The 26,044-nt window shown below is 43.8% G+C and overlaps 1 protein-coding gene across 2 annotated transcripts; it reads right to left on the bottom strand.

The window, feature by feature from the left end:
- Positions 1-2,500: 2,500 nt before the first annotated feature.
- LOC310870765 (KN motif and ankyrin repeat domain-containing protein 4-like) lies at positions 2,501-24,153 on the bottom strand. 2 transcript variants are annotated; one of them, XM_083782067.1, is made up of 10 exons: positions 23,881-24,153; positions 15,385-15,450; positions 13,760-15,250; positions 11,716-11,791; positions 10,046-10,366; positions 9,546-9,630; positions 9,085-9,304; positions 5,696-5,838; positions 4,524-4,724; positions 2,501-3,389 (listed from the first exon to the last, which is right to left on the bottom strand). In XM_083782067.1, exons 2-10 carry the CDS (start codon positions 15,401-15,403, stop codon positions 3,297-3,299), a joined length of 2,649 nt encoding a protein of 882 aa, XP_083638193.1. In that variant the 5' UTR covers positions 15,404-15,450; positions 23,881-24,153; the 3' UTR covers positions 2,501-3,296. The 2 variants fall into 2 exon arrangements, with proteins under 2 accessions (XP_083638193.1, XP_083638194.1); XM_083782068.1 differs by lacking the exon at positions 10,046-10,366.
- Between the last annotated feature and the right edge of the window lie 1,891 nt (positions 24,154-26,044).

Genomic DNA, 26,044 nt, shown 5'->3' with positions numbered 1-26,044 from the left:
GGTCTTCATGTCTGGAACTGTGTCACACACATACACACACACACACACACACACACACACGCGCACACACACACACACACACACACACACACACACACACACACACACACACAGGGATGGCATATAGTGTGTAAGTGGTTCGGCGGCATAGATTCCAGATAAACCCCCTGTCCATTATCCTTATTAAATAAAATAAAAATGACCCTTACTTCTTTTAACATGGTCCATTAGGATATTACTTGACATGTATATCTTTATGAACACAATGGTGCCAGATGTGTCCCAGATGTGGTTAGCCAGACATGGGGCCCAGATGCACACCTTAATTAATAGAGGTGTGAAAGCCAGGAAGGAAGGGTTGGGGGGGATGGCGCGTTCACACCTACAGTACACAGCTGGCGTTTCTCCACTGTGTGCATCCACATTATACTGTACCTGTGTAATGCTACAGATGTACTCACTGGACCTCAGACGCTGGACTGCATGGTACAGATGTACTCACTGTACCTCAGACGCTGGGCTCTGCATAAATGCATGTTTTAAGAATACCTGTGACTTTAGGCCATCAACCATTTGTGGGCTGTGTTTCTATAGCACCTTTTGGTAGTGCTGCTTCTGAAGTGCTTAATAGTGACTTACTGTACATCACATTCACCCTGTCTGCGCAAGAGGATTGAAACGCAAGAAAGCCTACTGGCTTGTTTCCATTGGGGTCCTTCATACTCAATTCACCAAAACATTTAATGACATACAAATATACAGCACTATGCAAAAGCATCATATAAACAGTTAGAAATAATTTTCAAATTAATTTAACCCCTTGTTTTAGCCAAATCTGGGTTGAACGTGGTTAGTGGAGCTCCCTCTGGTGTTGTGGTTGTGGACGGTGTTGACGTTTTGGAAGTAGTTTGACAGGTACAATACAGAGACCTTTTGATACGCGTGCTGGGACGAGCCGGGGATGGACGCTCTGCATCCTGACCCAATGCCACCACTCTATGGATAAAACACGGTATTTGATCTCACTCCTGAGTATTTCTAACTGATGCTTCTTTTCTCATCTCATCTCTACTCTCCCTCTCTCTTACTCACTCCCCCTCTCCCTCTGTTGGTGTGACTGATTTTACGTCTGGTCAATTTGGGGCTGTCGAAAATAACATCTTCATGCTCACAACACACCACGATGCAATGCGTTGTGAGCTTGTAGATCAGCTATTTTCGGAACCCAACATGTCATACAAGAAAGCACAAATCGGGCTTTAGTCTGCTTGATCCTCAGGGGAAATGAGACAGCGTTGTTCCAAATCGGATATCTCCAGTCTCCCCCCCACCCCAATCCCCATTTGATCTTATTTTGCACACATCGGCTCACACCATTAAAAGCCTGCGGCCTTGTTGCATTTCCCTTGGGAAACCAGGAGGAGAAACGACAGCTACTCAAGCTCCCTTTGGCTTATTGTGGAGGACTGGGCCCTTTATCCGGCTGCCACACACTTGAAATGCTGGTTAGTGTGATTGCTGTGGCACCAATGCAATTCACTGGGCTCATGTCTGCATTGTTTGTCACACCACAAAGGATTTGGATTTAATCCCTCTGGTAGCTCATCCCAGAATTCCTGATTCCTGGCTGTGTGCTTTGTTTTCAGATGGGGTTTTTGGCTGACTTGATTGACCGTAGTTTGGGGAAACGCCTCCATCTCCTGGTTAGTCCTGTCATTGCAGCATTTCTTCTCTTTTCTTTTTGGCTGGGATGCTGAGCCATCAATAATGTCTCCATAGATGAGCGTGTTATTGCTGGTATGAAGTTGGACCATGTGAAGGAAAAGTTGAACAATATTGTTTTTATATGTTGACATTTTATTCGAAATAAGCAGTTCATAGTTCATATATCAACGTCATTAATATTGACTGTAACCCACAGTCAGAGTCGTTTTTATCACGTTTTCAGCATGCCCTTCATGTTTTTCGCATTCAACATGTGTTGGGCACATTGTTGCATTCCTTCATGTGGTTTGCAAGCATTGCAAGTATCCAGCCATATACAGTAAAATTCATAGGAATCCAAATTGGTGCTCTGCGTTGTTCCTTAAACACTTAAACCCTATGTACTTCATTGACAGGGGTTCCACAGGGGTCTGTACTTGGTCGCCTCATTTTTTGCTCTACACCAAATCTCTTTGCCAAAAAACTGATCTTCAAACTTCCAAAATGCATCGTGTGGCCACCCGTGAGCTGGTAGATATGATAATTTTAGCTATTTTTGCAGCTGAATATAAGTGGTAAACACTTAATACTTCATCGTATGACGATTAGTATTTAACATGTACCTGAAAAAGCTGTAATGGCATGGCCAAAATAGGGACACCGGGTTCAAAGTGGGTATATTGAAAGGTGTGTGTGTGTGTGTGTGTGTGTGTGTGTGTGTGTGTGTGTGTGTGTGTGTGTGTGTGTACGTGCACGCGCATAACGTGCACATGTACAGTAACTAATACAGCCAAGGTATTACTATTATGTTTATTTGCATTGTTTGCAGAGCTTTAAATAGTGATATTATAGATACTACAGGTGTCCACTCACTCATACCAGTAAGCACATACACGCAAGGCACTGCAAAACACTGTCACATCACTCATGGAACACTGGCAGTTCTGTCATTTGAAGCAATCCAGACTCCCGTCGGATCATCAGCCTCTGATTATGCAAAACGATTCCACTTTCTGCCCACAGAGATCTGTGCCAGTCTGCAAAATGAAAGTCACAAATTGCACAGAGCAGCATGACTATTGACTATAGTGTCCACAGCGAGTATCATTGAAAGGAATCTTCGACTGGCGGTGGAGATGAACTGAAGCGAGAGGTCAGTTTCTGTTCCGTTGAAGCGTACTGTAGTGCAGTGGTTCCCAAAGTACTAGGGGTCCTTGAGAGAGTTCCAGGGGGTCCCCAGGTAAATGATAGTTTGGAACCAAATGGACCCTTATGCCGGGTCTGTCAATTTACTTTGATTTTACAATATAAATTGGGGGTTCCAGAGATAGAAATGCCATTAATGGAGGAATGGGGGTTTTAGCTTAATTCAGGTCAAACCTGGGGGCCCTTGAAATGAAAATGGTTTAGAATCACTGCTAGAGCCATAAAGATCTTCTCTTATGGGGGTCCCTGGCGTATCTTTTCAATTTGGGGGTCCTTGACATGAAAAAGTTTGGGAACCACTGCTGTAGTGCTGTACAGTACGTAGGTTACCGTAAGCATGTATGTTTCAGGGTCTCTGAAAAAGTGGTGAGCTGGGAGGTCCACCCCTAGACTCGTCTAGCTTTGGCGTGGGCCTGTAGGAGGGAGGCTGTGTCAGCATGGGAGCCCTGCAGGGCTGCAGAGAGGGCAGTTCGACCACGCTGTAGGAAATGCACAGAGAAGAGATCAACAAAAATAACGAGAGCGATTAGATTACGTTTTACTGTGTCTGTGTGCATGTGGTCACAGGTTATCGTAATTAAACCACCATAAAGACATTTTCAGAATCGGGTTTATGTATCACATCACAGGTTTACAGGTGAAATGTTTTTGCGCACTCCATTATTTGGTAGTATTCCATGAGAAGAGATACTATGGTAAAAAAATGTAATGTTGAGGTGATAAAGGAAAAAAGCTAAGCTGATTCTGTTTCTGAAATACCTTTTATGGTAAAAAAAAGAAGAAAAGAAGAAGCTGTAAATTCATAATTGTGCAATAACAAGGTTCCTTGTAAGACAGATGAAAGTGAGCGGGAGGTCACATTTGTATCGTTCAAGTGCGTTAAGGTCTGATTTAATTAGGCTTTAATTGAATTCACAAGATAAGGTGAATGTTGTGGTAGAGTAAAGCAGGAAGTCTTCGATACATAGTCTGGAGTGTCAAGGCAGGAGGTTTTTTTATACAGTGGGATTAATATTGATTTAATATCAAGGACCTGTCACACAGTAGCCATGTTTTCTTTTTCACTGTTTTATAGAAGAAACAAAAGTAGAATATTTGGATTTGCATCCTCTTTTCAATTCCATTGGGTGCCTACAGGCGCTGAGATAAGGCAGTGTTAGCGGATTAGCTTTTATCAACCCACTGAGATTTGCTCTAGCCCTGATTAATCCATGGAGATCCTTCATTCTATGGCTTCCACCCGTTCCCCAGTCCCCACACTGACTCAAGGAATCCAGGCTTTCAGAGACGTAAGCCGCTCTTTTTATGCTAATTAAAGTAGAGTTGACATTCAATTTAACTAAATTATTTAAGCCCTATATGCTTTGTCATACAGCAAATAGTGAACATAGTATGAACACGGCCAATCTAATCTTTATAACAGTAAAAGTAAAACTGTACACTGACTAGCCTGTAAGAACCAACCTCTCCTACACCCCTCCCCTCCACTACCCAGTACCCGGTAGAACACTCACGTTGCCACATTTGGCAGTGAATGAGGCAGTGAGAAGACATTGTCTGTTTGTCATACAGTACAACTTTGTCACATGTTGACGTGACTCTCTGGGTCTGACCTTGTCGGTGAGGTCGAGGTCACAGTGGCACCTCTCCAGCAGGAGGCGTGCGATGTGCGTGTGTCCCTTCTCGCAGGCCGACATCAGGGCAGTGACTCCCTGGCTGTCCTGTACGTTGGCGTCGGCCCCGCAGCTCAGCAGCAGGCGAACCATCACCGCGCGTCCGTGTTTCACGGACAGCTGCAGAGCCGATTGACCCGTCTGGTGAGAGTAGGACACGGCAGAGAGAGACACAACAATTGGGTATATGCACACAGAAGGCCACCTTTACATGAGGGCTGTCGCGAAAACGGCAAAGTCCCATTGCATTCTCACTATAGCGTGGTGCCATGACTCGCTAAATTTGTATTCCTATGATGAGTGGGGAGAGGGAGCGCTTGCTCATCCTAGGAACTCAAATATTGCCTAGGGCTCTGCACCAATGAAATAAACATAAGTGACGTGAGCCATGATGTCACAGTGTTTTCAAAGATTTCCACTCTGGAAGGGGTCTTAACTTAGTTATGTTTTCAACCCCAGATAACACTGTTGCCATCTAAACAGAAGGCACATCTGCTATTTTATTTTGCCATTTGGTCTAGAGACCGTTGCCGTGTATAGGTGGCCTAACTTTTCCTACTTCCGGGCCCCTTCCCTGTATACTTCCTTCACAGGTGTTACCGATGATACCAATGAAGGCTCTGTTCCATTCTGGTCAAACAGAGTCAGGGTGCTACTATTGTGAATGTTGGCTCACTGGAAACACTCTGCTACACCAGTGGGTCTCAAAATGTCCTTGAGTGAGTTCCAAATGGCCCCGTACAGGTGTGTAATTTTGAGTGTACAAATGGAACTTACAGGTCCAATTGGTTCCATTTGTACACTCTCAGATTTATGGCGGTCCTTGAAAGAAAAATGGAAAAAAAGAGAACCACTGTAAACTAAATGGAACAGAGCCTTAATTAGTATCATCGGTAACACCTGTGAAGGAAGTAGGGAAGGGGCCTGGGCCGGAAGTAGGAAGAGTTATTTCCAAAATGGTGATATACCCTATAAGACCACTGGCTTCCCAGCCTTTTCTGGATCAGGGCCCACTTGAAAATCTCAAAAGCGGAACCATTTCTTTACCATCCGCCATCCCCATTAAATGGGAACAATATTGACCTTCCCTGGTGGTGGGAACTGTGAATTACCTGTCTGGAGCGGACGTTAACATCTGCCAGTTCCATGAGCCTGCGCACCACCTCCATGTCACCTGGACCTTCAGGGGCAGTCAGTGAGGCCAGCATCACCGCTGTGTAGCCCGCCTTGTTCTGGAGGTCCACCTCACTCACACCTGTTGTACAAAGAAACCAACTGAACGCTCTATATACAGAGCCGGACTAACAATGGAACTAGGTGGAGCTTACCCGAAGCTTGCAGGGCCCGGTACGAGACTATAGGTACAGCTGTTGCTTCTGTCGAAAAATATAACGCAACACAGGAACCCCCGCTAGTGTTTTTGGTCTTCAGTTTCTGTAGCAGTTTTCGGGGGGCGCGGGGGGGGGGGGGGGGTCGGCTTGGGGGGGGGTTCCCGACGGCTGCGCATCGAGGGGAAGCGAGTAAGCGACGCCGTCAGAAGCCCCCTCTACAAATGTAGCTACATTTGTTTGCCACAAAGACAATTTAGACAAAACATGCTGCTGCCTGCTAATGGAGCTTGTAGATATAGGCTAATTATTTTTCGGGAAAATTAAGTTAAGTTAAAGATAGTTGAGTGGACCAGTTGCCAGTCTTGCCAGAACAGATATGGTGACCTTAGTAAATGTGAAAAACGGTATTAACACCAGAAGTGGAGCTTTTCAAAGTCTTGTGTGTCAGCGGGCAGTGCAGGCAGTAGTGGATATGCGCTGAACGCATGCATGTTAATTAATTAATTAGTTGTTGGGGTATTTGCTACAAAACATTTCCACATATGTTGAAAATTTCCTCTGTATTTAACACATACTAATGATTAGGATCAGTGGCATTTTTTAACAACTATAGGATATTATGTCCCACAAAATTATCTTGGCATTTGCCAAGGCAGAACTGCAAGTCAAAGCAAAGACTGGCCAATCACAGTGCGTCCTTGCCGGACATGCTTGCAGAGACTCTTTGTTAATGAAGTCAAAGACGTCGGCTGTTGGATGTTATTTGTGTCCAAAGTGGCCACTACCCCAAACTACACATATTGCTGCTTTAATATGGCAGCTAGCCGAAGCAGTTAGGGGTTAGTTAGGTTGCTTAGGGGTCGTTCGGAAGGTTGGTGACCGTCAGATTCCCAGATGTCCTCACCTATGGCCGCCTCATATCTAAGATGTATTAGATGGCACAGTGGAGGGAGACAGGGAAGAGTCAAGTACTACAAGTCCATATAAAAAGAAATGAACTGTGTGCATAGGAGATTAAAATCGTGTGAGTGATATTATGCATAGTTGTTAGTTATATTTAGAGTTTCTACTTCGGCTGTATTTTGGACATTAAATGTCATTATAGGTGAAAATTAGCAAAAGTTTGCAAAAACAACGAAAATAGCAGATCTACAATCTCACAATGTGTCGCGATACAACACATTGGGAGGTGTTATGTCGGATATTTTGGTCATACAACGAATATATCGGGCTTAAGTGGTTAAGTTATGTAAGTAGGCTTGGGAACCAACAGTTTACGATCCATGTGGCCCATAGGGCAGGAGCCTATCCTGTTTTTGTAGCGTGTGTGAGGCAGCTTGATGTAAAAGTACATCCCCCAGCCATGATCTGGGAAGGCAAGAATACTGTCATGCATGGAATGTGACATTATCACGTTTAATCAGACTATTGATTGGGAGGTGAGATACTATTGAAGTAGATGAGATACTGACCTACCAGTTAAGTGTTTTGTCATTATTCTGTGGGTTGATGATGGCTTTCTGGCCAGTAGCAGTTGGGGCAAACGCTGTTGAATAAAAAAAATATATACTATCGGGTCGCAACTCGAACGGCGCTGAGTCGTCTTCACAACGTTCGGCACGGTAACATTGTGTCAGTCAAAACAGTAGCCATCATCAACCCACAGAACAACAACACCTACTGAGCTCGTCGGTAGGTGTCACCTACTTCCAATCAATATTGATTAAACGTGATAATGTCCCATTCCGTGCATTGACAGCATCCGTATGGGGTGCAAGTACACCCCCTGCACATGACGTGTCACTCCCATGGACTTACCCATGCTTGGCAAGCAGGGAGACATTGGGTACATTTTTATAGTCTTTGGTATGAAAGACAATGTAACCACAAGGACACTGAGCTGGTACTGTAGCATATAATATAATGTAACCTGTGAAGCTGTCCATGTTTTAAAGTTTCATCTTATAAATGCACTGTAATGCACGTAACTCGAGAACCGTTCGCCCCACCGACTACAAATTCGACACGTGTGTTCCAAACCCCCACAGGGAGTTGCAGTGCCCCGTGTCGAGTCGGTCGGCATGGGGATAATAAAGAAAAACATTACTATAAGCTGTAGTTCAAACCTTGTGGGTAAATTTAAGCAAGTGATACCTCAATTTGGGCAACAATCCTCTACTTTCATATGAAATTAAAAACAAAAATGCTAAAATGTGGATGACCAGACCATCTAGTTACTGTTTGGTCATTTAAAAACACTCCACTAAGATGAACATGACACAGGTGAGCCAGAATCTAACCCATTTCATTGCAATTAGTACGTCTGTGTATATAGTGCTATGTAAATGTTTGTTCCACTGAAATGGCATCATGTCAGGATTATATATATTATCTCTATAGTTGTCTGTTTGTCTGTCTGCCTGTCTGCCTTTTAATCATGCCCACACCCCAGGTCGGGTTGGGCTGAAACTGTCCATAGTGGTGAATGAGATTTTTTGGAACCACAATCATCGGTTCTTTAGTTATGATCAGTGAATAAAGCTTGTTTTGACCAAAAACGCAATCTGTGAAAAGAATCCGAGATAAATGCATTTAATCTATTTACATTGAGGTGGATGGGAGACAGAGTTTTCACTTTCGGTTCATTTCCGGTTTTATCTGTCTCCTAGCAACCCAGAGCCATTCATACGTTGGCAATCTAGCGTAATCAATGAAAACCCTGAAATGACGTCTGGGGATGCCATTGGCAGTACTTGGATTTGAAATGTCACTGAATGTGTTAGCTGTTAAGCCCTGTAAATGGTATATGGTACAGCGCTTTTATCAGAAAGCGCTTTACATAGATTGTGCATTACATTCACACACAGATTCATACACCGATGGCGGTGGAAACTATGCCAGGCACCAGCCGGCACATCAGGAGCAATTAGGGGTTCAGTGTCTTGCTCAAGGACACTTCGAAACTAACTCTGGGGGAGCCCAGGTTCAAACCGGGAACCTCGTGGTTTCCATACAGCTGTTCTACCGGCCTCTGAGCCACTGCCGCCCAAATACATATATATTTGTCGTATGAAATAGCTACGGACCCCATGGAACCCCCCTCAAGGACCCCTGACTGTCCCCACTCATCCAGAAGCAGTGTTGTAGCGTACGACACTACCTGTGCCTACCTGTGTCCAGCAGGAGGCTGACGATGCTGTAGTTACAGTGGGACGTGCTGTAGTGCAGCGCCGTGTTGCCGTTGTCGTCGGCCAGGTTGACCAGGAAGGCCAGCAGAGAGGGGGCGCTGTTCTTCACCTCCTTCAGGTGCACCGCCACCCTGTTGGCCACGGAGCTCTCCTCGGCCGCTACGCCGAACCAGCTCTGGAACAGCACCACCAACGCCTTTCTCTGGAAGACACAGAGAGAGAGAGCAGCTTAGGACACTGTGTTCTCTATGTATTAACCTCTATGTCTATTTGTACACTCTCAGAGTTATGGGCGTCCTTGCAACGTTTTGAGAACCACTGTCTTAGTGGACTCATAATGTGCAAAAGTGTCATAGTAAATCAGTGTAATTTGCCACGGACATAATGATGACCCCTGGTCTGTGTGTACAAACTTCAGGAGAACTGCTAGAGGGGTTCAATACCATGTCGTCGTTGGGGTTGTTCATGTTGTCCATGTGGTCTTTGAGAAACTGACAGGCAGACACAAACTCCCCGTTCACACTGTCCCTACAGAGTGGCAGACGGAAGAAAACAAAGCTTTAAAACAATATCAACCCTGGCATCCCAGTTTGGGATATGTCATTATACACTAATATACAGTATATGTGAAAATTCTCAAATAGCCTAGGCCAATATGCTTAATATATACACATTGTCACGATGTGACGCATCGTGAGCTTGTACTGTAGATGGCTATTTGCATGTTATGACGTTTCAGACTCAAGTGGTTAAGTAATTATGCTGGAGGACAGAGAATGTGGATCCCTTTCCTAACAGTTGATGAACAAAACACATTCTTGGCAGGCAGGTAACCCCCCAGGGCCCCCCCCCCCCCCCAAAAAAAACAACAACAGTTGCAGCATGTAGCAAACCCAGCAAAATAAAAAACGAAACGATTAAAATTTCACACTGCACTCCTCACCGTCTCCCGGCACTTGTTACAATGCCAGAGTCACTCTCCATCTGTTCCCCCGGGCCTGGTGTGTCCATCCTGGCTGCGTTCTCTTGAGCCCCAGCCTCGTTCATGGACACCGTGCCTCCATCTGTTTGTCCTGATTCAGTTTGGCCCTGGCTTGCGAGCCCCTTTCTCTCTGTACTTATCTTCTCTGGGTCCTCACACACATGGGTAACAGCCATCGCCTCAGGCGAGACGACTTGTCCCTTCTGCTCCGGATGGTCTTGGATACTTGGCTTCACAAAATCCTGCCCATCCGGCTCTTTACTGGCAACTGGGGTCTCGCATCTTGGCACATTAGAGAATGAAAACCAGAGCAGTAAATGAAATCCATCTGCCAGCCAAATACTGGTGAAGTTTGGCAGTTGGACGAGCCACTGGCCAGTAAAGAGAGAATGTGTCAATTAAAACAGTTCTGAATGTCGGGGGAAATTACCTAGTAACAGCTGGTATATGCACTGAAGCTAGTTGATGAAATGTTTTGTTGTTTGACCTAAAGGAAAGTCATTAAAGGGAAAAGATTGCTCGATTTCCATTGTTGGTTTCCTGCAAAAACCTTGCTTTGTCCCAAGATGGGTATTAGTGGGTGACTTTGTCCTTCGGGTACTACAGTCAGCTGAGAAAAGAACACCCTCCCGTGTCTCGCTTTAGGCTCTGTGCAAAACTGCAGTCCCAGCTTTGTGGCATAGACGCTTCCTGTCCCAGTTAATTTTCTCATAGCTTCGTTTGATTGCCTCGACAGCAGATTTGAACCGGAAACATATCTTATCACATTCACACCTTCATATGTATTTCCAGTTTGAATGTTTGAAGATCTATACAAGCCGTGTATAGATCGTCTAGTTTTAAATAGCCTATGTATAACATGGGGCTAAAGTGGTTAATGTATGTCTTACAATATAATAATTTATATCTGCAAAGTAACTAGTAAATACATTTTAGAAAAAGTGTAGTGGAGTAGAAGTTAAATGGGAAATACTCAAAATTACAGTACTTAGTACATGTACTTAGTTTCTGTCCACCACTGACTACAGTTATGCACAGAGCCTATTGGCTGTCGCTAACAACCAAGTCTGTCTCAACATCTGAAATCGCATCAAAGAACAAAAACTGAGATAGTATGTATGAGAAGGCCTAGCGATGAACTGTCTCATTGACAATTAATAGGATACGACATCTGTTGAGACAGGATGAAACAATTACAAATGATTTATGCATGGGAATAACACATTTCAAAACTAGAATTCAGTGCTAATCCCCTTGAACTGGAGAACATAAGGAGAGGCATGCCTCATCACTCAATCTTTACAACTATCGAGATGCCTGTAAAGTGCAAAACAAAACAACCCTATGGTTTCAGGAGCCCCAAGCTGGTATTTAACTGTTTCTATGTCCAAACGTAAGGTCAGCCAAGGCTTCAGTTCAAATCAATGCCAGTGGTGGAAAGTATCTAAGTATCTGTATATTTACTCAATTACTAAATTTAAGTAAAACTTTGAATACGGCAACGTTTACGTGTAACAGTGTTGTGGAACTATACTGCTACTTTTACATACAGTAAAGTAAAAACAATCCAAGTATGTCTTCCCCCACAGCCCAATGTCCATAAATCTCAGAATGGAGTGAAAAGCACTAACCCTTCATTATCACCAGCAAAGTGTAGGTTCTTTGACTGTCGGGCACTTCCGTCTCGCTTCATGATGGATCTGGGTGCTACCCAGAGGGAAAGAAGAGAGACAAGGAGCATGTTTACAAGGTTTCATGACAATAACGTTTCAACCACAGTCATATGAATAGCCCGATATACTGTAGGCTTAATTTGTCGTAAGACAATTAACAAAAAAAATAGATGATATATTATACAAGAATACAACGTGTTGCATTGTGACTTGTTGAGCTTGTAGATACAAAAAAGAAAAATATTTGATTTCAATACAGCAATGCCTTGATTTGAAAAGGAATGTGTGCGTTGTCATTTAAAAGGATAGTTCACCCCCTAAATGACTTTTCCGATCGATTACATTACATTATTACAGAATGCGACAAACGTTTGAATACTTAAGTACTACTCTACTGTATTCTTTGGCTCAAGTAGCCTACATGAGTCCAGTCCACCACTGACCGTTGATATATGCAGGCAATGAGGAAGTAGTTTTTTCCCACACTTTCCCCCCACATTAAAGCTGTTTATTTGCATTTTCACCACAGGAAATTGGATCTGTTCCCATATCACGGGCGGACAATGGTTGGTGGACATAAGGACTAGTTGTATGGACTAGTTAATTTTTTTATATATATATATATATATATATATATATATATATATATATATAATATCATATGATATAATATATCATATAATACTACCACAATATTAATGATGAAGGGAGGAAATGTGTATTTCTGTGAAGCTTTCCCATTGATCCCTGATTCAAGATCTTTTTGCATTGCCTCATCGACATTTCTTGAATGAGGAAAAACCTTTCCTTGTAATTAAGTAATTAAGTGGTTTTCATGCAGGGCTATGAAGTAGGGTGAGGGGGAAATACTGGCCCGGAGTTTGGTCTCTTAGGACCTGCGTCAGGACATTCCAACACAGCAGAGAAAAGGACTTCTTTACAAAATAAATAATAACAGCCTAGGAAGACTTGGTCATGAATAAAAAGAAGAAAAAAAATACAATCCTGCCTCAACCCAAACCGACAACAACCATCAATTTACACCAGCTAGGCCTAGTAAAATTGTGGGTCTTAATTTCACTGAGTAAAATCTTCTCTTGCATGGTAATGAGATTTGTTCCCTACAGTGTTTTTCTCAGGATTAACTTTCAAATGAGCAAGAAAGACAAACGTTCATTTTGAGAAACCAGTTAAGAGAGTTGTGTTATTTGAATCTTAGCATAGCTACAGGATTGTGTTTTGTGATCACTGTGTGTATATCAATGGGAATGATATGTGTTTTGTTCCAACTTTATTAACATACTGTATTAACTATTAAGTCGTCATTGCCTTTCTGCTGAAGCCATAATGCTTTTTTTCCCTGTGTACAGTATGCACTCTCATTTCCTGTAGAGTTTTAGCAATTGTCCAGTTATGTTAATATTTGTGTAATCTATCTATACGTATAAAAGCACAACATCTCTGAGTGAGTGTACATAATATCTGTCCTTCGTGTATCTAGAAACCGTTCAAATGATCGACTTGTGACCTGAGGGAATCCATAGGATCTTTCTATAAATTCACAAATCTCTGTGAATGTGTGTGTGTGTGTGTGTCTGTGTGCCCATATGGAGATCTGTAGTGTCAATCAATATGGAGTTATAATACTGACGTCCTAGACTGGCCTCCAGGTACTATGATATAAGACTGGTACAACAGGTGCAACGGTTCAGGTACTGGCACTGCATTACCGGAGGTTCCCAACGAGCATCGTTCTCAACGGGCATCGATCAGCCTTGTCTTACTCAACCCTGTATCATTATCTTAGCTGGAATCTCCTCATCATCTTATCTATTACAAATTTAGTCAAAGTCATTACAAATGTTAATTAGTAAGGTAATTAGTATTATAGTTGTTGCAGAAGTATGCTTTTTTTTTAAATTGTTGAGTCTAGGAGGATCATTTTACTAAACCATAATGATGGCATGGAACCCCTACAGGGCAGGCTACAGTAGTACCATACCTCCATGTTGGGTCTCTTCCTCGTTGCTGTGGCCATGTTGGGCGTAACAGGACGTCAGGGTATCTACCAGTCCCATCATCTCCTGCTGTAGGGAGTTCATTTTGGGGTCGCGGTGCTCCATTGGCACCCTGCCTTCACACAGGCATTCCCACTGCTCCTCCAGGAGACGCTTGATCCTCCTTATGTGATGCGCGGCCACGGCTGAGTCCACAGCTTCGGCTGAGACCTCCTCAAGCTCCATACCTGTAGGTGCTGGGGGGCCGTCTGGGGTGGATGCTGGCGCCAAACTGCCTTGATTCTTTTGTCTGTGTGCAGTAACAGTCCATGTGTCTGTGTCTGAGTCACCCGAGAGAGCGACCTCGCTCTGGCAATTTGATGAGCCGTACGGCTTGTAATAAGCAGAGTTCTCCTCCGTCCCGTCTCCGTCCTGGTCTACCAGCACCTTCTCAGCAAGCACCCACCCCCCGGGGTTCCTGGTCAGCTGCTCGATTTTGCCGTCCTTTCTCCGGCTCTCCCCCCGCTGTTCCCTCAGCATCCCCATGGCTCTCTGGAGCTCCACGCCGTTCTCGTGGAGATTCTGCTCCAGCACAGCGACCTTGGCCTGCAGGGACGTCACCGTCAGCAGTTCATCCAGGTCTGTGCTGGTCCTCCACTCGTGTGTGGGGTTCGAACTGCCACCATCGCCATCTTGACCGATGTGACTGTCGTGCCTCGGCCTCTTGACGTCACAGGTGCCGTAGTAGGAGGGGGAGGAGGGATCCATCTTTCCGTTGACAGGTCGTGGACTCAGGCCCAGACGGAGCCTTTCTCTCTCCTCCTGGAGGATGCAGATCTGGGCTCTGAGCTCAGGGACCACTCTCACCTCCATCTCCAACTCACCCACACGCTCCAGGGCCTCTGAAAGGCGCCTCAGTGTCCCAGAAAAGTCTGAGGACCGCTCTGCGAAGACGTCTTCACATGAGGCGTCCCTTCCTCCAAGGCAGTCCCTAGAGCTCCGGAGGCTCCCCGCGTCCTCCGTGGACTCGGAACCCTGCCTCAGCAACACGGTCAGAGGCAGGCTGGACGCTCGGAGGAGGTTAGGTCTGATGTGCTCCCCCAGGGGCTGCTCGTCAAATTCCCTTATTCTGGCCTCCATTTCTGCCAGGGATCGGAAGCCCGTGGGGGAACCCGGGGACCTGTGGTCGTACGCCCAGGAGGCATAGCTGTGGTGGGGGTCCGAGGTCCGTGACCTGGGGCCCAGAGCTCCAGTGGATCCCCAGGGACTGGGCCGGAAGCCGCACCCAGACAGGTTGAGGTGCCTGGGGAGGGTGCTGGACCGGGGGCCCTTGCTCCGCCGCTGGATGGGGACCCTCTTGATGGTGTTGCCTTTCTCAATGTCGTCGACGTACTTGAGGAAGTCCAGGTCCAGGCGGAAGCCATACGGTGTCTCAACGGAGTACGGAGGCTTTCCCTTCACTCCGTTTTCCGTGGCTTTGTGTGATAAACTGCTTCCTGTTAATGAGAAAACTGTGTGTTAACATCTGTTGCCTGTAAGGTCAACAAGTCCAGGATGTTATGGATCACACTGTATGATTTACTGAAACTCAAAAGAATTATATTAGAGAATGTTATTTTATTTCTTTTACCATTTTGTCCTTCCATCATGTTGTCTTCAGCCGTTGAGCAGTAGGATGTCACATAATCTGGTTGAACTGAGAACAAATTAAAAATCAGTGAGACTTAGTTGAAACCGCTAAACGCGTGCCAGATTTTTCCAAGTCATGACATAAACAGTCCTTACAAGCAACAAAAGCCGTTATTGTTGAACTTTCCAATAAACATATTATACATAAGTGTTGTTTGCTGGCCTGGCCTGACAGCGGTATTTGGCATCAATATACACTTGAGGTTTTTGCTTTGGTACGATTCCAAGTTGAGATTCAACCTCAGCTTTACGACCGGATGGAAGATCGTTCTAAACTCTATGGAGATATTCATTATTTTTATATTCCATTCATAATGGCTCTCTTTTTTCAGTCTCCCTCACAAAAAGTGCACACAAGGACACACACTTTTGCACATACTCTCTTTTTTTGGTCACTCAGTCCCACACGCACGCGCGCACACACACACACACACACACACACACACACACACACACACACACACACACACACACACAGGAACGCACGGTCTGTCTCCCTCATTCTGTTATTTATACAGAACTGCAAATTATCGCCCTCATTTTCGCTACGCCTTTCTCTCTTAACTGCCACAACTTGACTTCATCCATGCATAAGAGCGCTCGCATACAATGGTCGGCCAGCCTGGCGTTCTCTTGATTATAACCCTGCCATCGCAGATGAGCTCTGAAAATAGCTCTCCGGCTGCAGCCCTGCTGAGCCCAGTAGCCATGGCCAGTGGAACAAAGTACAACTCCTACAGACACAAACACAGACAGACAGACATTGTTCTGACACTGCAGTGCACCGCTCTACTGCCTTTCTTCTCTCTCTCTCTCTCTCTCTCTCTCTCTCTCTCTCTCTCTCTCTCTCTCTCTCTCTCAACATGTAGATCTGGTACTTTTGAAGCTTTTGTGTGACGCTGTAGTATGATCAACTAGTGCATTGATTTACGAAAAAACAACATGGATATAAGGTTTCTGCCTGACAACGATAAGTATTTTTTAAATAATACATCCATCCCTGATGATGTCACGTGATGTCACGAGGCATGACCATATACAGTATGGAGGCGTGGGGTGACGGACAGACGGAGTGACTGACGGGAAATGTACGTTTTCATAGTAAATAAAGTGTACTTTCAAAGTAAAAAATTGAAGAACTAAGTCCCATTTTTTACTTACTACTATTCAAAAATAGCCAAGCTCTCAATGCATCACATCGCGGACTGGTGTGAGCATGATACAGATCTGCTATTCTCAATGAGCAAAACCACATTTTGCAGAACTTGACTTTGGTATAGATTTAGCACGATTTGACTTTGGTATAGCAAGTATGCTAATACTTTTGTACTTTCACTCAAGTCAAATTATGACTACAGGCCTTGTACTTAACAGTATTTCTACATTGTGCAGGTATTGCTAATGTTACTCTAGTAAGAGTATGACTACGTTTTACACTACGGTTTCTCCATTACTTTCTTTTTTTTCTCTGGACTTTCTTTCTGGACTGCCTCTCTCTTTTCTGTGTCCTATTTCATCTCAGAGGGTTTAGATATACTTCTGTTTGGCTGTGCGGATGGGCCTACATGACTCATCTGGCTCCTTTAGCAATTTAGCTGACTCAGTCTTTTCACTCCTTTTTCCCCTGGAACAAAAAATGTGTTCACTTGGAGAACACAGAGATTATGTATTATTAGCCACTTAAGCTGTCTTTGTCGTACAACAAATGGCAAAAAAGGCGGATCTACAAGCTCACACACACGTATTTTGAGCCTGTAGATCAGCTATTTTGAGCAGACAATTTGGAGATTTTTTTTATTTTTATTGTAAGAAGATTTCGCCAATAATGACATCCTCAAAACTTCCACCACCACCGTCTCTCTCTCTCTCTCTTTCTCTCTCTCTGTCTCTCTCTCCATCCCCATTCACATGCTGTGACCACCAGCCTCTGAGGCATCTGTCTGTCCTCTCCCGTCACCACAGAACCACAGACCCACAGAGCCCCCAAACCATGACAGCTATGCAGTAAACACACAAACAGCACAAACCAGCCTAGACCTCCGGCATTCTCCAACAGCTTATGCAGTGTTTTCATCTACAGTATCTATTCCAATTTCTACAGTAGGGATTCTGAGCCTGTTGTATTTCAATGATCCACAGTTTGATATGGATTAGGCCAACTTCGGACCCCCATTTTATATATTGTCCTACAGTATATCTCCATATTCTAACTTTCTATTTTTTTCATAAATGAATGCCCTACTTGATCATACTACAGCCGCAGCGTCACACTGAAGTATCAAAAGTAGCAGCGCACACCCTCCAAAATCCACACCAAGCTTTGTGTTTCCATTTTCGAGCTTGTAGATGTGCTTTGATATTTGTAAGGGCTCCTATATACAGGTTTAATGTTTGTTTTAAAAACACCATTGACAATGAAGATAAATTTATGTTTGTTTTGTCCTTTACATCCTTAACATCCTTTACATCCTTAACATTAGATCCCATTAACAATAACAAGAATTTAATGTTTGTTTTGACACTGTTTGTTTTACCTCATCATTACATCACCTAATGATAAGAGCGCCACTCACTTCACGCGGGAGTGATTTTTTTATACTAGAGCGGTGCCCGTTGGAGCCTCTACAGCGGTGCCCGTTGGGCACTGGCCTACTTGGAACGATGCAAGTTGGAATTGCATGCCCCACCCAAATCTTCCGACCTGGGTATACGGGCAAAAGACTAATCAAACCATCTAGTAGCTGGTTCTCTCCGAAACCGGTTCCCTCAGAAGAACGAAATGGGCCCGGACCGCTGGCCTAGCCTGAAGGGTTCGAGTCCCCCACGGGGGCCCCCATGGACCCCACATTGAGAACCAGTGATCTATACTGTAGATCACTGGTTGCGTGCCATGCTGTAGATTCTACAGAATGGCACGCATACTATTGATTTATATGCACATATGCATATGCTCTTACATGCAGAGATGTGCACAAGGTCTAGACAGAGCACATAATGTGCAGTACAGCACATGCATTGAGGATTGTTTTATTTAAATAGGCCAGAGGCGTAGAAGGAATGCAACAGGGTGTCCTGCTGGGATCGAACTAGACAAGTTGCCATTTAATATAGACGCCACTCTGACCGTTCAGCTAGTAATCATGAAAGTGCTTTTTTTCCAGCAGTGTCTTAGTCCAGTGGTTCGTTGCCAAATACATTTGGGAGACCTTGTCCTTGACATGAAATTCTTTGAGAACCACTGTCTTAAGTTCAGTAAATCTTATAGCTTACTATCTTATAATGTCCTGTACACAGTAGTGATACAGTGTAGTACCCACCTGGAATTACAAGAAGATTTATTAAAACAAATGTTTGTAATACTTTACAAACAGCATTCAGCCCATTCTGGTATTTGGGTCTGTGGATAACTTCGCATAGCTATCTATCAGTTGACCTATCGGTCAAAACAACAAAGAGATGAATCCACCATGAGATTGCTGTTTTGTTTCTTTAACCACTGGTGTCCCACATTTGGGCATATCATTATTATAGGCAAGAATTGTCCAAAGAATTCCTAAAATAATGAAAATAGCATTGATTATGTTAGCCATAACACAGCCATAACACAAGCAAGCTTTGTCCGTTGTCTTGTCTTGGCACAGAGGAAAGTTGATGTGACTTTGAGGTGTTTATTGGAACTGTGACTTTCAGATACAGTATACTGTTAACTTAGTGATTCTCAATGTTTTGAATTTCAATGACCCTCAATTTGATTTTCCTTACGATAACATATAATAGCAAATATTTGGCTTGGGACCCCTGAAAACTCACTTTGACTCAAGTACTGGTGTTGAGTATACTTTGTCCACCAATGGTAGTTGTATGGAAATAGATGATTCAGAAGGCTGTTTATCTTTCAGTTGGCTGAAACCTAAACACGGTGTCAGGGTGGAGAAAGCCCTTTAAAGTCTGACCACAGATCCAGGGGCCCAGGGCGATGACAGAGGGACAGTGACTCAATAAACTTCACTTCATGCCAACAAGTGCCTTCTGTTTCGCTAGCAGATGCTGTTGTCATTTGCTGTGTAACACATGTGCCGTGCGTGCATGCGTGGCTGCGTGCATGCGTGGCTGCGTGCGTGCATGCTTGCATGCTTGGGCTGGACATTTAACTGAAAATATATCAACCGACCTTTAGAACCTATAACCGACTTAATCTAGCTTTAGGCTATATGTAATAGAGAAGCAAGGTATATATTATTTTTGTATGTCTTAACGAATCAAATTTTTTTTATGGATTGTTTTTTTTATAATCGACTAAATCATTGTGAGCTTGTCATATGCTAGCTTGTTGATCTGCTATTTCCCCTATTTAAAAAATGTTAATCGTTCATTAATCTAATAATAATTAGTAATCGAGGCAAAGTTTTAAATTACCGTATAGGCCCAGCCCTATAGTGTGCAAGTCTCCAACTGTAATTTAATGTAACTCGCGTGAGCCACTATTAACAACAAAGTGTCAATCAACAGCATACAGTAAAGTACAACAGCTGTCGTTGTGTTCAATCTCAATCATTACAGTATCTCCCTCTGGTTCATCAGGTTCAGTAGAGAGAGAGGTCTGACCTTCAAGGAATGGCCACAATCACATCACATGTAAACAGCAACGCTGGAGTACATTTACTCAAGTACTGTATTTAGTGCAATTATGCTGTACTTTTACATGCTGTACATTTACATAATTTCTTTTATACTTTACACTTCGACTCAATTATATCTCTGAGGCAAATATTGTACTTTTTACTCCACTACAATTATTTGACAACATCAGTTAGTAGTTACTTTGCAAGATTTAGGATTATTATCGCAAAACCTGCATTAACCACTTGCATTAGCCCTGTTTAACACTGATGCTATTTTCAACATTTTGTGAAATATTTTACATTTTGTGAAATATTTTGAAAATATATGCGCTATTTATTCATAAAGATTACTTTTACTTTGGTACTTCAAGTACATTATATTGTGTATGATGCCAATACCTTCGTACTTTTACGCAAGTCACATTTTGTTTTGAATACATGCCCTTTGCTTGTAATGGAGCATTTTTAGATTGTGGTATGGCTACTTTTACTTAAAGTAAATAATCTTGAGTCCTTTCCAACACTGCCAAACATACAGTAGGATGCTGTTTGTATAGGACTAACATTGCAAAATAACTCTTGTTGCAAAATGAGATGTCCACTGTTTGACAGTAAAGGCACATACTGTAGGCCTACTTCTGCAATATGTCTGGGAGCACAAACCCCCAGGAGACACTAACTTGTCCTTGATCGATTGAAAGTGATTGTTTGACATGATGTACACTTTACAGCACCTGTACTGGAGCCTCTGTGTTTTGAAGATACTACACAACTACAGTGGTGCTTTAAACTACACTTTCCAAAATGGTTATATTGTGTTTATGAGTTGGGGTATTCATTTTTAGACTGTTTGTTTGTACAGGCTGTCCTCAGAAAAACAAACTGATATAGGCGTGAACTGCTGTAGCACACAACACTTCCTCTACCTCGCACATATAACAGTGGTGGAAGAAATACTCAGATTAAAAGCAATACCACAATGTAGAAATACTGGGATCAACTGCAACTCGCTGTGAGCTTGTAGATTGTCTATTTTCGAATAGACAAAGTATAAAATAGGCTCAAAAAATTGTTAACGTACATTTTGTGATAATAATAATCCAATTCTATCTCAGAGATGTAGTGGAGTAGAAGTATAAAGTATTTAACACATGGACATAATAGACAAAGTATAAAATAGGCCTAAAAATTGTTAACGTACATTTTGTAATAATAATAATCCAATTCTATCTCAGAGATGTAGTGGAGTAGAAGTATAAAGTATTTAACACATGGACATAATCAAGTGAAGTGAAAGTACCTAAAAACAGTACTTGAGTAAATCTACTTAGTTACTTTCCACCACTGCACATAAATATAGAGTCGCGCACACATTTCTTCCTGACCACAAGAGATGCAATTCATTACTAACTCTCGACACTCTCGGCCTCTCAGCTCCCTCTCACTCTGCAAGAAGTATAAAGTATTTAACACATGGACATAATCAAGTGAATTAAGTGAAACTACCTCAAAACAGTACTTGGGTAAATGTACTTAGTTACTTTCCACCACTGCACATAAATATAGAGTCGCACACACATTTCTTCCTGACCACAAGAGATGCAACTCTCGACACTCTGCGCCTCTCAGCTCTCTCTGTCTCCGCAATCTCATGGCGTGGGTCTTAATTGTCACCACTTAGACCAGCGGGGCCCACCTCACAGGAAACCCACCAACGAAACATTAAATATTCACTTAACCCCAAACAGGCCCCTAACCTACCAATGCGACGCTGCAGCATTATCCCAACACTGAGCCCGATCCAAAAGTTGACCCTCTCAAGGCAAATAACTTTCTTCTTTTTTTTCTACATCAAGGTTTCCCTTTTATCCCACTAAATCCGTAGCCCCACTTCAAAGGCCTTTGGATGAGGAGGAAGTCTGCGTTATTACGGCAGCAGCGATTTCCCTTCATCCGTGGACTTTGGACTGTGATTTCCTGTTCTTCCCGGAGAGATGCGTCCTGCTCTCGCAAGGCCTTTCTCCTTCTCCCTGCATCACCATAAACCCAGCGAACCCAATCATCTCCGTCTCCACAAGCATTTTTTCACTGAAACCACCAATGAAATGTGAACTTATGACACATAACAGTAATCCATTCCACAGGAAACATAACGCCGGCTACCTCAGACAAGGGACAAGGACACATTTACTATTACAAAAAAACTAAACAGAAACCAAACTGTTAGGCTCTTACGGTAATACTTGCGGAAATACATTTACATTAATTGAAAGAAAGACTACAGCACTTAAGTCAATTGATGGTAGCGATCAGACCAAAGTCCTTGTTGAATATTTTTATAGCCCCTCTGGGAACTATTTTATAGAGGGGAAAGGGGACATTTCGTTGTAGATGATCAATGTCGATGGAGGTTTGCTCCACCCTGTGCTCGGTCATTGGGAAAGAAATACGTCATGGGGCACCAGTGCTCTCTACTACAACCTGTAAATGCCCAGAGTTCTAAAACTGGAGACCACCAACTTCCTCAAGTCATGACCTGAACATGAGATGCAAAGCTTAGAAGTGCAAACTATGTGTGGAAAAAAAAAGAAGGGGGGGGGGGGTTCTAAATGTTACCTTACAGGTCTGAAAGTGTACGATTTGTATGCTCTTTTATGTTATCATTGTTATGTTATGGGGGTCCTTGAAATAAATTGAGAACCACTACTCTAGAGTTCCCTTACAGGTCAATCTGTCTCCATCTCTCTCCCTCTGTGCGTTTGTGTCCATTATGTCTGTCTCTAAAGTATGTGTGTCCATATGGCTGTCATGTCTCTGCCCTGTTCTCAGAAAAGTGATTCCTTTTCCTTTCCAGTGTTGGCTGCACGGCCTGTGGTTTTCATTCCAGCACATAACTCTAAAACCCTGTCTTCTGTTTGGAGCCAGTTACGGAGCCAAAGCCAACTACTTGTACTTTAATCCCCCTCTTTCTTCTTCTTCTTCTTCTTCTTCTTCTTCTTCTTCTTCTTCTTCTTCTTCTTCTTAATCTTCTTCTTCTTCTCTCTGAGACTCACATGTTTCTCTCACTCTCTCCATCCACACTTGCTAGAAATTCTCCAGTCTCTCTCTCTCTCTCTCTCTCTCTCTCTCTCTCTCTCTCTCTCTCTCTGTCTGGAGCATTCCTGTGTTCTTTGTCCAGACTTCTGACCATTTAGATAGATGTCCTGGTCATCTTCCAGTAGCAGCAAGGCTATTGTTGCTCTCTCTGTGGCATCCAGCGTCTGAACCCGCGGTACGCAGAGCCAAAGCCCATAGGATGAAACAGCTGCCTGCCTGACTGCCAGGGGATTCCAGCAAAGAAGAAAGGCATGGTATTTTAACCTGGCAAGGTTAAAATAGAAAGTGGGCCGCCATGCAGTCAGCGTGTGTGTGTGTGTGTGTGTGTGTGTGTGTGTGTGTGTGTGTGTGTGTGTGTGTGGGCGCGCGCGCGTGCGTGCGAACGGGCATGCATTTGTTTGTGCATTTTGTTCTTTTGGTGTATTTCTATTACGTTTTCATGCAGTGATTTTTAATATAATCAGACATTTATTGATTGTTGAAAGTCAAAATCATTTCGTTCGTAATCCTGATCAGTATTCACCACACATCTTAGTTAGATTAATGCACTTGTTGTGTTTTTCTTTCTGTTCTGATTCTGACATCTGCAGGCCAGGATATCCAAGGTCACAGAAACACAGAAACAATCATTCAGTGCAACAGCTTAATTGCTCTTTTCTCACGTAGGGGGGGAGAGAGAGAGAGAGAGAGAAGAGTATTAAACCAAATCCTGTTCTTACCTTAGAATGTCTGTCCTCTACCATGTCTCAGTCTTGTGTGTGGGTGTGTGTGTGGGTGTGTGTGTGTGTGAGTGAGTGAGTGAGTGAGTGAGTGTTGTCAGAGAATCCACTATAGTCTGCTTTCGGCTGAGTTCATCCCTGTCGGTGTTCTCTGTCTGCCTGTCCGCCCATTCGTCTGACCGTCAGCCTGGCTGCCTGTCTCTCTGTCTGTCTGTCTCTCTGACTGTCTGTCTGTCTCTGTAGGGAGGGTCCGTCAGAGAAAGTGGCATGCCGAGGCTGTTTGGTCTAAATGCCAGTGTGCTTGCCATAACACAGGCTGGGTTGTTGTGTGTAAAAGAGCGTGGGGTGTGGAGGGAGGGGCTTGTCCTGGACAAACACTCCCCCCTTCTCGGCTCCTGGGCCAATGAGAGTGAGAAGTCAGAGCCCGGACTGAAGTAATCCACGCCCAGCACCGTGAGACACAGCCAGTAGGATTTGGCAGGAGGACCCAGCCACCCAGGAAGGAGGGGCAGACCCAGCAGAGGCTCATTGAAGGCCCATGGTGATGGTGAGTCCCGTCCCGCTAACCACAACGTTCAGTCATATACCGCACCATAACTCCATACCATGTTAACTCTGTGTGTGTGTGTGTGTGTGTGTGTGTGTGTGTGTGTGTGTGTGTGTGTGTGTGTGTGTGTGTGTGTGTGTGTGTGTGTGTGTGTGTGTCTCTCGCTCTCTCTCTCTCTCTCTCTCTCTCTCTCTCTCTCTCTCTCTCAATTCAATTCATATGGACAGACAAAACTAAATGTATGTACAAATACAAGGGAATAAAGACATGTGTAAACAGAGCTACAGCACAACTTAGGAGAAGTAGTTTAGAAAAACCATAAGAATGGTGCATTTGCTGTCAGAAATAGGTATGTATACACATAGGAAAGGTTAGCTTGAGATAAACATTAGAAACAAATGGTAACGATATTTACAGCGTTCACGTGGTATAAAACCTCTCTCTCTCTCTCTCTCTCTCTGTGTGTTAAGCGGCTGTCTCTCTCTTCATGACACATGTTGTAACCCTACCCTGTGCTATGTGATCTGTCTGTCTGTCTGTCTGTCTGCCTGCCTGCCTGCCTGCCTGCCTGCCTGCCTGCCTGCCTGCCTGCCTGCCTGCCTGTCCCCTTGTAATCAAGCAGAGGGGAGGGGCGAGGGGAGCGGGTGGCATCCATGGGGCTTCATTCTCTCAGGGCATATCTTTCATTCTTCATGGATCCGTTTTCAGACCCCCCAGGACCAGACCTCTGCAGTGCTCTGATGTGATACTTGTGTTTGCATGACAGCCTGGCAGGCACTAGATTCTTGTCACGAGGGACAGGGGGAGGGACAGGGGGAGACGCTTTTCTGTCAGAGCAGTGCTTCTCAAGCTTTCATTTTCAAGGACCCCCCATAACGCTGAGACAGTATGAATGGAACCAAATGATTAATTCCACAGGCAGGTCCGTTTGGAACCCCACTTTGAGATCTACTGCGTTAGACTGTAGTGGTGGAAAGTACAGCTACTAAAGTACTGTAGGCCTATACTTACAGTAAGTACAATTTTGAGGTATTTACAATTTCCAATACTTTTACCTCCACTCCGCAGCATCTCATCTCAGAGGCAAATGTTGTACTCCACTACGATTATTTGAAAACAATTTCAGCCATTTGGAAATATTTTTAGACATTAGAAAACGTGTGAAATGGGACATTCTGCATAATGAGTACTTTCTACTTTTGGTACTTTAAGTATACATTTCGGTACCAATACTTCTGTACTTTTATTCAGGTACATTTTGACTTGTACCTTGCAGCATTGATACTTTTACTTAAGTAAACATCTGAGTACTTTTTCCACCACTGTGTGTGTGTGTGTGTGTGTGTGTGTGTGTGTGTGTGTGTGTGTGTGTGTGTGTGTGTGTGTGTGTGTGTGTGTGTGTGTGTGTGTGTGTGTGTGTGTGTGTGTGTGTGTGTGTGTGTGTGTGTGTGTGTGTGTGTGTGTGTGTGTGTGTGTGTGTGTGTGTGTGTGTGTGTGTGTGTGTGTGTGTGTGTGTGTGTGTGTGTGTGTTTACTGCCCTGCAACCGTTTATTTCTTTCATACTTTTTTCTCTTTTTGCAGACTCTCTCTCATTTCCTTTGTGTGTGTGTTTGGGGG

This window comes from Protomyctophum parallelum (genome assembly GCF_964188405.1).
Source record: "Protomyctophum parallelum genome assembly, chromosome: 14".
Taxonomy (NCBI): domain Eukaryota; kingdom Metazoa; phylum Chordata; class Actinopteri; order Myctophiformes; family Myctophidae; genus Protomyctophum; species Protomyctophum parallelum.
Note: the sequence above shows the minus strand (reverse complement) of the source record. Positions and strands in the feature narration are given on the sequence as shown.

What these genes read in the sequence shown, in the direction of transcription:
- LOC310870765 (XM_083782067.1), bottom strand. An exon ending in GTAACAAGTGCCGGGAGACG is followed by an intron (nt 9,631 to 10,045) that starts GTGAGGAGTGCA and finishes GCCACTCTGTAG; the next exon opens with GGACAGTGTGAACGGGGAGT. An exon ending in ACCTCGACCTCACCGACAAG is followed by an intron (nt 3,390 to 4,523) that starts GTCAGACCCAGA and finishes CATTTCCTACAG; the next exon opens with CGTGGTCGAACTGCCCTCTC.